A 13,990-nucleotide genomic window follows, 5' to 3' on the forward strand; every position below is an offset into this window, starting at 1 on the left:
TCTCTGTGTCCAAGCCCGATTTCTCGTTTAGGTGATAGGTTAATAAAAATTAATAATTTTTGATGATTTGAAAGAATTTTCAAGAACATTCAAGCAAAATTTTGATTTAAACGTTTATACCTGACTTTGTATCATGTCACCTGATTCGAACGATTTATAGATAAATGGGTTTGAGCACAGAACCCCATCCTCGATACTCCAGGGGTTACGTTCACTTTCGCTCTTTGCACCCATGGAATATGTCATAGCAAAATTGAAGGCACGCGGCTAGCTATTTGACTGATGCCAGGTAAAAAAACCTGACCAATCACTAGGATGATACTTGTCCTTTGAGGATTACAGAGGAGCGACGTCCGACTTCAAAATCAGTAAGTTTTACCGTTACGCGACCGCGAAATTCTTTTGATGTACATCAACGAATCAAACAAGTCTCCTCGTCTCATCCACAAAGCGGTGCACACCGAGCTTTCAATTTTGCTATGACATCTTCCAGTGGTGCAGAGAGAGAAAGTGAGCGTATACCCCTGGTTATCGACAGAACCCCTGGCTATCGACAGAACCCATGCCTGTGAATGAGAAAAGTTGCATGTAAACATGTCTTTGTTTTCTGTGGATTTATTAGATCCTTCATTGTTCTGGTGTCTTCTCTTTTGCTGTTGTCATTTTGTTATATCGACTTGACACGATGATACACTTTTCCTATAATCGACTTCAATCCAAGGGCAGAAAACAAAAGTATTTCATTGTCGCTATCACGTATTAGTGTAAGTGTATATTCTATATGATGGGGTAAGCCTTTTTAAATGTAATATATTTGTGAAAGTATAGTCTTATAATGAGGTTACTGCATGAATTATGCATGTTTGTCATTGTCATGTTAAAGGCGTTAAATGGCTGTGACCTGAATTTGACATGAGATATAATGATGGATGCATGCTGAGGTATAGAAATTGCTTACATTTCCGCAGATTACAGTTTCGCCTTTATGTGGACGAGGGGTACAAATACAGTTTTGTTTTGATGTGTCCCCAATAGCTGATTTGTTTCCTTTTCGTATTGACTTTTGTAAAACCAATTTTGTTCACTTGCGCTGGTGATGTGATGTTCAATTCATGAAGTTCTATCAACGTATCTATATACAAAGACTGGTTGAAACCATGTTCGAACGGTTAAAGTTAGGCATACATTTTACAATATTTGTTTTTATTCTTACAGATGGTAACCTTTTTCATCCATTCATTAAGAAAACCGATCACCCACCATTCTTTTTTTCGGAGCTTTGCAGGTGAGCAAATGTCGCACGTCGTGTATCTGAAGACTGTTTTGTACTGTGAGACCTACATATTGTCATCTTGGTGGGTTACGTTATAACTAATGAGAACCATACACATTTTAACTGCAAGGGACATAACTCTAATTCTGTGCAATGGTGCAAATGACGAAATCCTAAATTGTGGTGTCTAATGTTATTCGATACGCTCATCGGCCTGAAATAAACGTCGTATATTCCGTGTTTAATTTGGCTTTTATTTAGCGTTATCATACAATTTCATAGCATAATCTTTAACGGGGCAGACTGTTTTTGTATAAGAATGTATAATATCTAATGTCTGCAAACTCACAATATTTGCTGCACACCTGACTATTGCACAGTTTCGGTAGGAATCTTGATTTCCCCTATTAACACACGTATTCGGTTTGCCTAGCTGTTCCGGATTATATCGAGTGGTAATACAACAGACTAGGGTTAATATCTCTCGCTACTGCAAAAATCAACTAAAACGTTTTCCTTTTGACGATAGTGCACTTAATTTGTTCTAGTACCGAGAGAAACATAAGTATACATTATTGTAGCAGTGCCACCTCGAAAATAGTCAAACCACAGTTACTTGTATGGGCCTAATCGTAAAGGTTTACCATGTGCCGTATCACGTTAGGACTTTCAGATTGTTTTCTGATATCACCTTAGGTCTATGACGGTGGATTTCCAGAGAGAATCGACAGTGCGGGGTATAGATACGTACAGGTTCGCGCATCCTCGTGATATATTCGACAGCCCCGAACACAACCCTGCCAACGCAGGCTTCTGTACACCTAGAGACAGCTGCCTCCCTAGTGGACTGTACAACATCAGCGTCTGTAGGAAAGGTCAGAGGATACAATAAGAAGTCCCCAATCAAATTACAAAACTACCTGATACCGCAGAAAGTATTTTTTTCTGCAGATAAACAAAACCCCTAAACGATATTAATATGATTTACAAAACCTAAATTTAGGTTAAGAACAACCGGAATCGATAAGGAAACAAATACATATTAACCGCCCTTATATAACCCGAGACAAAACACTGTACTTAGCATGGATAAGCTTTTATGTTGTCCCTTGTCAGATTGAGGAAATATACGTGTTACCTACGATATCTATAAGACAGGTTAAACCTATTCCAAACAGTTTCTTCAGAGTGAATTTTAACGTGGTTATTTGGTTGAGTGTAACAATCAGTCCATCACAATGTGATACAACCAAATCATACAATCCTTTAAATCATTATTTCGATTGTTTCACTTCTTCCAGATTTTAAAACGTATTTTAAAACGTTGAGTGTGAAGTGAGTATTTATTTTATCTGGAATTGATACGGAAACATGATTGCCATTATATAAGTGAAAAGTATAATATGTCAGTGACTTATGTAAGACTGTTGCAGTCACCTTCCAATGGTGTCGTGTTGTGTTTCAGGCTCCCCTTTTTCGGTATCCATGCCCCATTTCCTCTATGCAGACGAAAATGTAATAAAAGGAGTGGATGGAATGAGTCCTGACGTGTCCCTCCACGAAACCTATATGGATGTAATGCAAGTATGTAGTGTATATATTAGTTGATCATATATAAAATTAGGCACTTCGAATAGACCAATAACAATAAACCTTAATTCAGATTAAGTGTCGGTACTGTTTATGTATAGCTGTATATTTGTTCATGTTTATTAGCGCTTTTGAAAATAAATGTTCAAATTGTATGTTAGTTACTTTATCAGTGACTTTATTGAATAACATTTGAACGCGTTTATGCAGGTAAGAAACGATGTACCGCCATTACAAAATTAAAGCAAAAACAAGGGAGAGAATTAATGTAGAAGAATACTGAAATGCTTTAACTGAGAAAAATTTGAGGCCGGCAAAATATAACTTGCAGAAATAGGTAAGGTTGTCGTTCTTTTTGAGACAACATAACATTTCTTTTCTACGAGTTAAGCAGTCAACTAACATTGACTAATATAACCTATTTAAGGTACTAAACATTAATTAAGTGATGCACGAAAATACATCAACCCGACCTTCTATTTCGGCGAATAAAATTGTGTCCCGTGTGAGGTGGCAAATCACGAATTAACTAAAACAACATAAAGTTTAACAAAGATCACTTTGGGGAGGCCTAAAATAGAGGCGTTATTCTTCTGCCGCAAAGAAAAGGGATAAAAAAAGACATATGCAACAAAATATCGTTATAATTTTAGTCAGCTTCATTATTGCCTGCACCATACGACGATCATTTCCATTAAATTTCAGCCAAATTGCTTCAGTGGAATTTGATTTTAAATTTAAAGCAAATATTTAAAATTGCTCTCATAGAGGCCATATTTGATTTCAAATAACAAAACATTGCAAGGACAATTTAAACTCTACTTTCTAGCCTCATCAGTTCTGTTATATTTCAACTTAAATTTAAAACATATATATATACAGCACAATGACAAAACGGGTATCAACAGCTTACATAATTCTACTGTGAGCTAAGAAAAATGATACACTTTTCATAGTTATATAAACCTTGTAATACGACCTATTAACAGGTTGGGGTTGGGGTTATCTTTCATTTTAATGATCGTCTCTCGTTTGAGGGAATCTTATTATTTGAAGAGACAACAATAGACGCTGTTTATAGATAATTTGATATGAAAACACATAAACTGCTTTGTAATTCACTTCATACATTTTTTTATTTGCAGAATATTGGATGTGTTTTAAGGACAGAAAGGAAGTACCAAATTAATATCCTTATAAGAAACAATCCATCTTTTGAGTGAGTACATTGTATATGGATCAGCTAGTAATTACACATGGTAAATTTAACGTACCATACTATAAGATGACTGTAAGGAAACGTTATATGCAGATAGTACTTTTCCTAGCAAGGACAATCCCATTGTCTGATTATTTCTATATCACTATTGGCAGCATCATCATCATCATATAACTTGTATAGGATGCATTAACAGTGCAGACAGATGTGGTGGCATTATTAATCTGTACGTACTTCCGTTATGCAGCTGAACTTCTGATTAAAGACCACCCAAGGAAAGGCTGGAAAGCGTTCTCTATAAATAGATGGTATTTTATTACAGTATCAATATGGTTTGCATTGTGCACAGTTTGTTTTTATTAACTAATTCATATGGACTCTAATATATAGAAGAGTCAACATATTGCGATATTGTCCATACATCCGGGAGTTGAATGTGATATGTATTTAGCATTGTAACATTTCTGTTGTGTGTTGTTCAGAAAGTACAATTACACCAAACATATCGTGATATTGTAAGTCATATAATTTGTATATTGTGATATTGTATGTCATATAGCAAATGTTGGGATTGCAGTGTGCGACTGTTTAAACGTTTTTGTATGTTATTAGACTTGTAATACTAACATAGCTTAGTGCCCTTTAATAGAGATCCCACAAAAAATATGAGCATAGCCAACGCATGTTATAGTTTATTTTTATTTCATCCGAAAATGTTTTTCTCGGGAGTATATGACAACATGAGCTGAAATATATTAGTATTCCCTCTGCTGTTATCTTGCTACAAAGTAACAGATATTTCCTAATAAGTGCCATACTTTCCAAATACGTCAGCATATCTTCTGCAATTGAACTGACAGAGATCGCCGAGTAATATCAACAGTGCTGTACGTTTAATTTTCATCTACTCGGTCACTGTGCAAGTAACAAAACCCACGAATCTGCTTTCCTTTCCTAAGCTCTAAATTGGCACGAATGTTCCGTTGAATAATGTAAAGGATAATCATACAGAGGGAAATAACGGCGATAGACAGATCGTGTCTCCTTAGATATGTCGCTTGAGCATAAAACGCACATGAATTGGTGTTGAGATTTCCGATGTACTCTCAGCGGGTATTGCAAACACTTCGACAATCAGTCTCGGCAAAATCCTTGAACACCGGAAAATAAGAACTCATCTATGTTGATTGCCCTGCCGAACCTACGATGTTAATGCGTTGGACACGGTGGCAGACATCCTCTAAATTCCACGTGTTACGCTTTCTTACATTCTCTACATCCCCCGATTTCTGTCATGACGACGACATTGAAGACTCTGTTCGCACTACATTGCGGATGATACATGTAGACTAGTGTGAACCTTTCATGTACATGTAGATACATGTTGACTAGTGTGAACCTTTCATGTACATGTAGATACATGTAGACTAGTGTGAACCTTTCATGTACATCTCAAGAAGCGGTTCGGCAGCGTAACGGTAAAATTGACCGGTTTTGAAGATCGATATCACTCCTCTGTAACCTTCAAAGGACAGGTATCGGCCTTGGTATTGGTCTGTTTTTCACATGAAATAGCTCAAATAGCTTCCTTTGTGCCTTCGATTTTGTCAAGACATAATTGCAGAGAACGTCAATAACTGAGCGTAACCCCTTGATTCACTGGATTCTACTGACTTTTGTTTGGTCCAAAACATTCACGTATACACTACATAACTTCTACTTTAATAACTCGTTCATTTTTTGTTTGCTCAGATTCTTTCTATTCCTGTGGCTATCAATGTGCTATCATTTGTAGTGACTGGTGATTAACAGGAGTGATTTATATAAGTTGAAATAACTTCTTTCATAATTGTTGTAAAATAAAAGTTAGAACCAATCAACAGAAAGATTATTTAATGTACTCGTTGCATGTTTATTGGCTAACACGGTGCTCATGTGATCTATTATTACCACGTTTCCGTCCGTCGTCGCTCATCATGCCTCGTCCGTTAACAATTAACATTTTCGTTTTTTTCACAACCCCCGAACTCATCGACTTCAAACTTTGTATACATGATCGTAGTTTTCGTATCAATCTTGTACAAATATTTCTTATGAGGTCTCCAACAAGTGTTCTTACTTAACGTGCTTATCCAAAAGATAAGGATATCCTTCCTAGCCCCTGATTGGCTGAGACATTTTGGACGACTGCTTCTTAGGAACGGCTGCACTGATTTGCTTCAAACTTGGTACAAATTGTCTTTAAGATTTATCCAACAAGTGTTCTTTGATCTTTATGAAACCCCCAACAAGTGGTATTACTTTTCGTGCCGATCAAAAAGCCAAACATGACCACTGTTGCCAGATTGGACGAGACATTTTCGATTAGAACTCTAATGAGTGTTTAGGTCCCTTCCTCCAGCGTAACCCCTGGATATCGAGGATGAGGTCCCTTGGGGCTCTGTCCTTTGTTTGATGCTGTATATGATCAAACCAATCTTATCGGGGATCATTATCAATATGTGTCTCTTTTTTATTTTTACAGAATTGTGAAGAGCATACCTGACGTTTACTTTCCAGTATTTTGGTTTAACGAGGTAATAGATCATAAAGGAAACTGTATTTAAGTAATATTTTATTAGTGTAAATAATATTGTCTGTACAATAATTCAACCAATCGAATATTCCACAATTTGTTAACCGCAAATAACAATAACCAGTTCCTTGTTTTATTACAAGCGCTTTACAGTAAAATTGTTTTATGTTAGCGAGACTGTTTTATAAGGATATTTAAATGGCGATTTCTAGATAACGACATAATACCATCCTTTAAGAATGCTTGATGAGGTTGAAGATACATGTACCTTGCTTATTCCTAAAATTCCTGATCTTGTTATCACTTCTAGGGAACCTTGTTCAATTCATGTAGAACTATCTTAATTATAAACAACACATGTATTGTCAGATTTGCAGATTTGCACCAAAATAGCTAATTATGTCGATACTCAAAACGCTACATATTTAACTGTAGTCAATATTCTCAAACTCACTTTGTGAGAGGAAAACCATCAATAATGTTTCATAAATGTGTCGCTAGCAGAAAACTGTATTTGATAATAAACACAAATGTACCTGATATCGGAGATACAAGGGTAGGATAGGGAACAATCCCAGTCAGGTATTACAATGTAACAACGTGCATGTAAAACGTACAAGGATAGGATAATGAACAATCCCAGCCAGGCATTACAATGTAACAACGAACAGGTAAAACGTACAAGGCTAGGATAAGGAACAATCACAGCCAGTTATTACAATGTAACAACGAACAGGTTAAACGTACAAGGATAGGATAGGGAACAATCCCAGTCAGGAATTACAATGTAACAACGGACAGGTTAAACGTACAAGGGGAGGATAAGGAACAATCCCTGCCAGGTATTACAATGTTACAACGTACAGGTAAAACTTACAAGGATAGGATAAGAAACAATCCCAGCCAGGTCTTACAATGTAACAACGTGCATGTAAAACGTACAAGGATAGGTTAAGGAACAATCCCAGCCCGGTATTACAATGTAACAGCGTACAGGTAAAACATACAGGGATAGGATAAGGAACAGTCCCAGCCAGGTATTACGATGTAACAACGTACAGGGTAAACGTACAAGGGTAGGATAGGGAATAATCCCAGCCAGGTATTCCAATGAAACAACGTACAGGTTAAACATACAAGGGTAGGATAAGTAATAATCCCAGCCAGGTATTACGATGTAACAAAGTGCATGTAAATCGTAAAAGAATGGGTTAAGGAACAATCCCAGCCCGGTATTACAATGTAACAGCGTACAGGTAAAACGTACGAGGATAGGATAAGGAACAGTCCCAGCCAGGTATTACGATGTAACAACGTACAGGGTAAACGTACAAGGGTAGGATAGGGAATAATCCCAGCCAGGTATTATAATGTAGGAACGTACAGGTAAAACATGCAAGGATAGGATAAGGACCAATCCCAGCCAGGTATAACAATGAAACAACGTATAGGCAAAACGTACAAGGATAGGTTAAGGAACAATCCCAGCCGGGTATTACAATGAAACAGCGTACAGGTAAAACATACGAGGATAGGATAAGGAACGATCCCAGCCAGGTATTATAATGTAACGACGTACAGGTTAAACGTACAAGGGTAGGATAGGGAATAATCCCAGCCAGGTATTCCAATGAAACAACGTACAGGGAAAACGTACAAGGATAGGAAAAGGAACAATCCCAGCCAGGAATTACAATGTAACAACGTCCAGGTAAAACGTACAAGGGAATGATAAGGAACAATCCCACCCAGGTATTACAATCTAACAACGTACAGGTTAAAAGTACAAGGGTATGATAAGGAACAATCCCAGGCAGGTATTACAATGTAATAAAGTGCATGTAAAACGTGCAAGGATAGGATAAGGAGCAATCCCAGCCAGGTATTGCAATGTAACAACGTACATGTAAAACATACAAAGATAGGATAAGGAACAACCCCAGCCAGGTATTACAGTGTAACAACGTACAGGTAAAACTTACAAGGATAGGATAAGAAACAATCCCAGCCAGGTTTTACAATATAACAACGTACAGGTTAAAAGTACAAGGGTATGATAAGGAACAATCCCAGGCAGGTATTACAATGTAACGAAGTGCATGCAAAACGTACAAGGATAGGATAGCGAACAATCCCAGTCAGGCATTACAATGAAACAACGCACAGGTAAAACGTACAACGATAGGATAGGGAACAATCTCAGCCGGGTATTACAATGTAACAGCGTACAGGTTAAACGTACAAGGATAGGGTAGGGAACAATCCCAGCAAGGTATTAAAATGTAACAAAGTGCATGTAAAACGAACAAGGATAGGATAAGGACCAATCCCAGCCAGGTATCACAATGTAACAACGTACTGGTTAAACGTACAAGGGGAGGATAAGGAACAATCCCAGGCAGGTATTACAATGTAATAAAGTGCATGTAAAACGCACAAGGATAGGATAAGGAACAATACCACCCAGGTATTACAATGTAATAAAGTGCATGTAAAACGAACAAGGATAGGATAAGGAAGAATCCCAGTCAGGTATTACTATGTAACAACGTACAGGGTAAACGTACAAGGGTAGGATAGGGAACAACCCCAGTCAGGTATTACAATGAAACAGCGTACAGGTAAAACGTAAAAGGATAGGATAAGGAAGAATCCCAGTCAGGTATTGCAATGTAACAACGTACATGTAAAACATACAAAGATAGGATAAGGAACAATACCACCCAGGTATTACAATCTAACAACGTACAGGTTAACCGTACAAGGGTAGGATAAGTAATAATCCCAGCCAGGTATTCCAATGAAACAACGTACAGGAAAAACGTACAAGGGTAGGATAGGGTACAATCCCAGTCAGGTATTACAATGTAACAACGTACAGGTAAAACGTACAAGGGTAGGATAAGGAATAATCCCAGCCAGGTATTACAATGAAACAACGTACAGGTAAAACGTACAAGGATAGGATAAGGAACAATCCCAGCCAGGTATAACAATGTAACAACGTACAGGTAAAACGTACAAGGGTATGATAAGGAACAATCCCAGCCAGGTTATGCAATGTAACCACGTACAGGTAAAACGTACAAGGATAGGATAAGGAACAATCCCAGCCAGGTATTACAATGTAACAACGTACAGGTAAAACGTACAAGGATAGGATAAGGAACAATCCCAGCCAGGTATTACAATGAAACAACGTACAAGGATAGGATAGGGAACAATCCCAGCAAGGTATTAAAATGTAACAAAGTGCATGTAAAACGTACAAGGATAGGATAGGGAACAATCCCAGCCAGGTATTACAATGTAACAAAATATAGGTTAAACTATATTTTTGTACCATAAGTGCCCCTGTTGATCATTGATAGTCACCCTTAATCCTGAGTTATGGAACCTGGCGATCTTTATACTAAAGATCCTTTGAATTCCAACTTCCCATTACTGACATTTGTCTGCGATTTTACATGTATCATAATGGATGCTTATATTTGCAAGTAGCCAGCTTTACAAACTCAGAGTTTATTAAAATCCTTCATTTCATTTGAAGTATAATTATATAACATAGCCATTTTGTATATTTATTGGCAAGGCTCAATTAAATCCCTGTTGTACATTGTTATTTTACAAACATTAAACAACGATGTCGATCACTCGACAGTGTATTCTATAAATGTAGTAGAACAAATTTTCAGACATTGTTGTAGGTATTTACATTTTTATTTTATTTTTTAAATTCACAACTCACAAAAACTTGTTTGCTTTTAAAACTTTTTAAAATGTAACTAATTTGAGTACGATAAATATGATTAACTCTAGTCATGAGTTTTTGAACCTCTTATTTAATCTTAAGCTCCTTTTTTAACATTTAAAATGGAGACTAATACATTCATTATTTAAAAAAACATAGTCAACAAACATTTTAACGGGAATAACTCGGTAAGGGATAAGGTATTTGTGCAGTTTGAACATACTCAGTTTTATTTGTTGGCAGAGTACAATGATTACAGATGACTGGACGGACTTCATCAAATCATCTTATCAAACACCCGTAAATATTGCGTCCGATATACCTTACGTATCAATAGCAATCGGGGTATTGGTCACTCTCATCAGCTCTATCTCTGTATACAGACAAAGACGGAAGTCAAAGGTCAAGGTAAATATATTAAAACCATGACTTGTGTACATAGTGACAGTGTCACAGTGGCTCATAGCCGTACAGCTTTAGTAGAGATATCACAAAAGATGCTAGTTTTATCAGAAAAGTTATTCATTATCAATATTTTGTATCTGAAGAGATATTAATCATAAGTATCTCAAATAAATATTTTGGTAGAGTATTACCGACTCTTTATGTTTGTGTATGTAACACACCGCATGCTACAGCATTTAATTAGCAAATCTTGTTTTTTCTGTTATAGATACACGAGAATCAAGATGTATCCCCGTCTGAAAATACATCACTGTTAACAAATTAACACTTACAAGTAACTGAACGCCAAACAAAGTTATTAGCGATATGGAAATCCACCATTGTCACAATTCCCATGTGATTTCATACAATGTGCATCACCCCCATTGTATACAGTACAAACATGTGTATTCCTTGATATTGTCATTACTGTATTTATAACTGTTTACGTTTTGTTTGTTTAAGAAATAAAACCTTAATTCATAAAAATAATTTTTGTTTTGCTTCTGGTTTTTGATCTACTGAATATGTACCTCCAAACCGTTACTATTTAGTGATTTAGTGAAATGTTGATAAAAGATTAATATGCAAAACACGATCTACAATCTTTATTTCATATCACCACACAGAACTAATTGTCATATGGGAACAATCATGATAACATGGAAACTCAAAGTAAAGCAAAATAACGCCATGGAATTATGTCTTACATGTCCCTGCAATCACAGCAATTAATTTGTGAATCAAAACAAAACATTTAATGAAACATATCTACAAGTGTATCAATGGTGCACGTTTATTTGGTATAGAACAGAACTAAATAAAAACGTTTGAAACAATTTTTTATATCAGAATTTTTATATAGTTTTCTTTTTTCAAACTCGAAAAGTCTCAAATTCAAATTTAATTTAAACTGGAATTTCACTTCAAATTCAGAAAATTAACTTCAGTGTTAAATCAGACTTCTTTCTGTAAACGAAAAGTTTACATTTTGTCTTTATTACACAATTTCAATATTAGAAAAGGTCATATTCAGCACCTCATCTAGGGTGAGGGTACCCAAAATGAAACACCTTTTTTTTAAAGAAAAATATTCATATTTCCAGCAAAGTTTCTTTTACATCTAATGTATTTCTTGGCTATCAACAGCATGTGTGTCTATCTATAGAGCTCATTAAAGTGTGTTAAAGGGTATTTTTGGCTGGTTGAGTACCCAAAATGGAACACTTCATCATGTATGTCAGTTTATGAATATGACTGACAGCATTTAAAAGTATTTTCTTCATTTAATGGAAAGTTTTGACAATTTCTGACAGATTTTACTCATTTATATAGTTTTCCATGTTTAGAAATATGATAGAATATTTGTTTTCGCATTGTACTGTTTTTCTGGGATTTTTTTCCCCATTTCATTTTTTAAATATTTCGATCGAGTTTATGAGCAATGTTTAAGATTAAGGTAGGCAGATGATATTTGTTCAAAATGCATAAAACTATCTAAATTTTGCTTGAGAATATATACCATTATTTTTTATTACAAAATAAAAATTGCTGCATCATATATATCAAAAGTATTCCATTTTGGGTACCCACACCCTACAGTAAACATCAAACAAGAGATCATAGAGGGATCTTGGCGCCCATGAACGTACCATCTCCATTAGTTCTTTGTCAGTTTGATCTTTTCTCTTCTTTTCTGTTATCTGTTTGATTGAGTCATGGGAACAGTAAATGCACCTTGAAGTAATCTTTGTTTATTCCATCAATCTCAAAAGAAAACATGAAGACTAAAGTCTAAAGAACGAGAATCTACGGAACAAATTGAGAAAGATCCTTGCAGTATTTCCTGAGAAAAAGCGAAAAAACAAACATTCACTGCCAAATACCTGTATCCAAGATAGCTACATGTCAGCATTTTTCATCCAATTAGTCTCCAAATTAAACACATACAACTAAAGACAAAGGAAAACCTACATAGTAAGTTAAAGAAAGATCCATCCAATACTTTCTGAGCAAAAGCAATAACAACCCTTAACTGTCAAAATCCCAGATGTCGGCAAGTCAGCCATTGTGTTAATCTGATCAGTCTCAAAAGTACACATGCACATCAAGAGACCAAAGGGAACCTACGTATCAAATTTTAGAAAGGTTTCTCCAGAACATCCTGAGAATTAGTGATAACAAACATTCACTGTCAAAATCCAAGGTGGCCTCCTGTCGGCAAAGTTGTTTATCCGATCAGTCTCAAAAGTGAACATGCATAACTAGGGACAAAGAGGAACCTATATATCAAATTTACATAGCAACTTAAATGGATGAGGATGCTGAAAAACTAATTAGATCATGAAATCAAGGTCATATTCAGCTTATGAATAATTAGGCTACCAGATATATTACCAATGAATTATTTATGATCACAGTTTGGTTAGTCCTATACCCAAACTTTTAAGAAAGTTAATTACATTGATGAGAACACTGATATAGTGGCTGGACCATACAAACTAGGACCCTTACAGCATCTGATGTTTGAAGTCAGATCTACTGAAGTTGGTCTAGAACTTTAAAATTGTTTGAGATGTAATACATAACTCATAGCCAAACACATACAACTAGTATTGATGAGGACACTTAACAGTAGGCCACATTCAGTATCTGATGCTTGAATTGAAATGAAGATGTTAAGATGCAACTATGGTCCCAGTTTTGTAGTCTAGCATTTAATCTTTGTAGAAATTGAGTTAAATGCAACAAAAAACAATGATGCTGTAGGTGGAAAATTGATACCTACGTCCCCCCCCCCCTTCACAACAACCATCACAGGCATAAGGCACTTGTTTACAACTAATTGATATAATGATATGTGATTAATTGAGAATGTTAAAGATTTTTTTATATATAATAGTTATGTTTATGCAATTTGTTTCTCTGTAAACGTTATAAAAACTACAGTAAAAACTCTTAACACAGCATAAAGCACATCAAGGTCACTAGCTTTATTTACATGATGTACATGTACAACATTTCGTAAAAAAATAACTTTACTAGTTTTAATGCATTGGTCCCAAAACAATCATTTTGGAGAAGACACACTTTCATTCCTGTGACAGGATCTCAAAGAGAATCAAGGACATTGTACTC

The 13,990-nt window shown here is 35.8% G+C and overlaps 1 protein-coding gene across 3 annotated transcripts in view; it reads left to right on the plus strand.

Moving 5' to 3' along the window:
- LOC110441456 (lysosome membrane protein 2-like) overlaps nt 1-11,344 on the plus strand; it is a 42,725-nt gene extending 31,381 nt beyond the window's left edge. For all 3 annotated transcript variants that reach the window (XM_021484606.1, XM_021484608.1, XM_021484607.1), the window contains 7 exons: nt 1,216-1,285; nt 1,970-2,148; nt 2,739-2,857; nt 4,009-4,082; nt 6,607-6,658; nt 10,652-10,816; nt 11,082-11,344. In XM_021484606.1, coding sequence (XP_021340281.1) covers nt 1,216-1,285; nt 1,970-2,148; nt 2,739-2,857; nt 4,009-4,082; nt 6,607-6,658; nt 10,652-10,816; nt 11,082-11,138 — 716 coding nt within the window. In that variant the 3' untranslated portion in view covers nt 11,139-11,344. The remainder of the gene's footprint in view (nt 1-1,215; nt 1,286-1,969; nt 2,149-2,738; nt 2,858-4,008; nt 4,083-6,606; nt 6,659-10,651; nt 10,817-11,081) is intronic.
- The last annotated feature ends 2,646 nt before the right edge of the window (nt 11,345-13,990 follow it).

The sequence above is a fragment of the Mizuhopecten yessoensis genome, unplaced genomic scaffold (assembly GCF_002113885.1).
Source record: "Mizuhopecten yessoensis strain PY_sf001 unplaced genomic scaffold, ASM211388v2 scaffold715969, whole genome shotgun sequence".
Classification (NCBI taxonomy): Eukaryota; Metazoa; Mollusca; class Bivalvia; order Pectinida; family Pectinidae; genus Mizuhopecten; species Mizuhopecten yessoensis.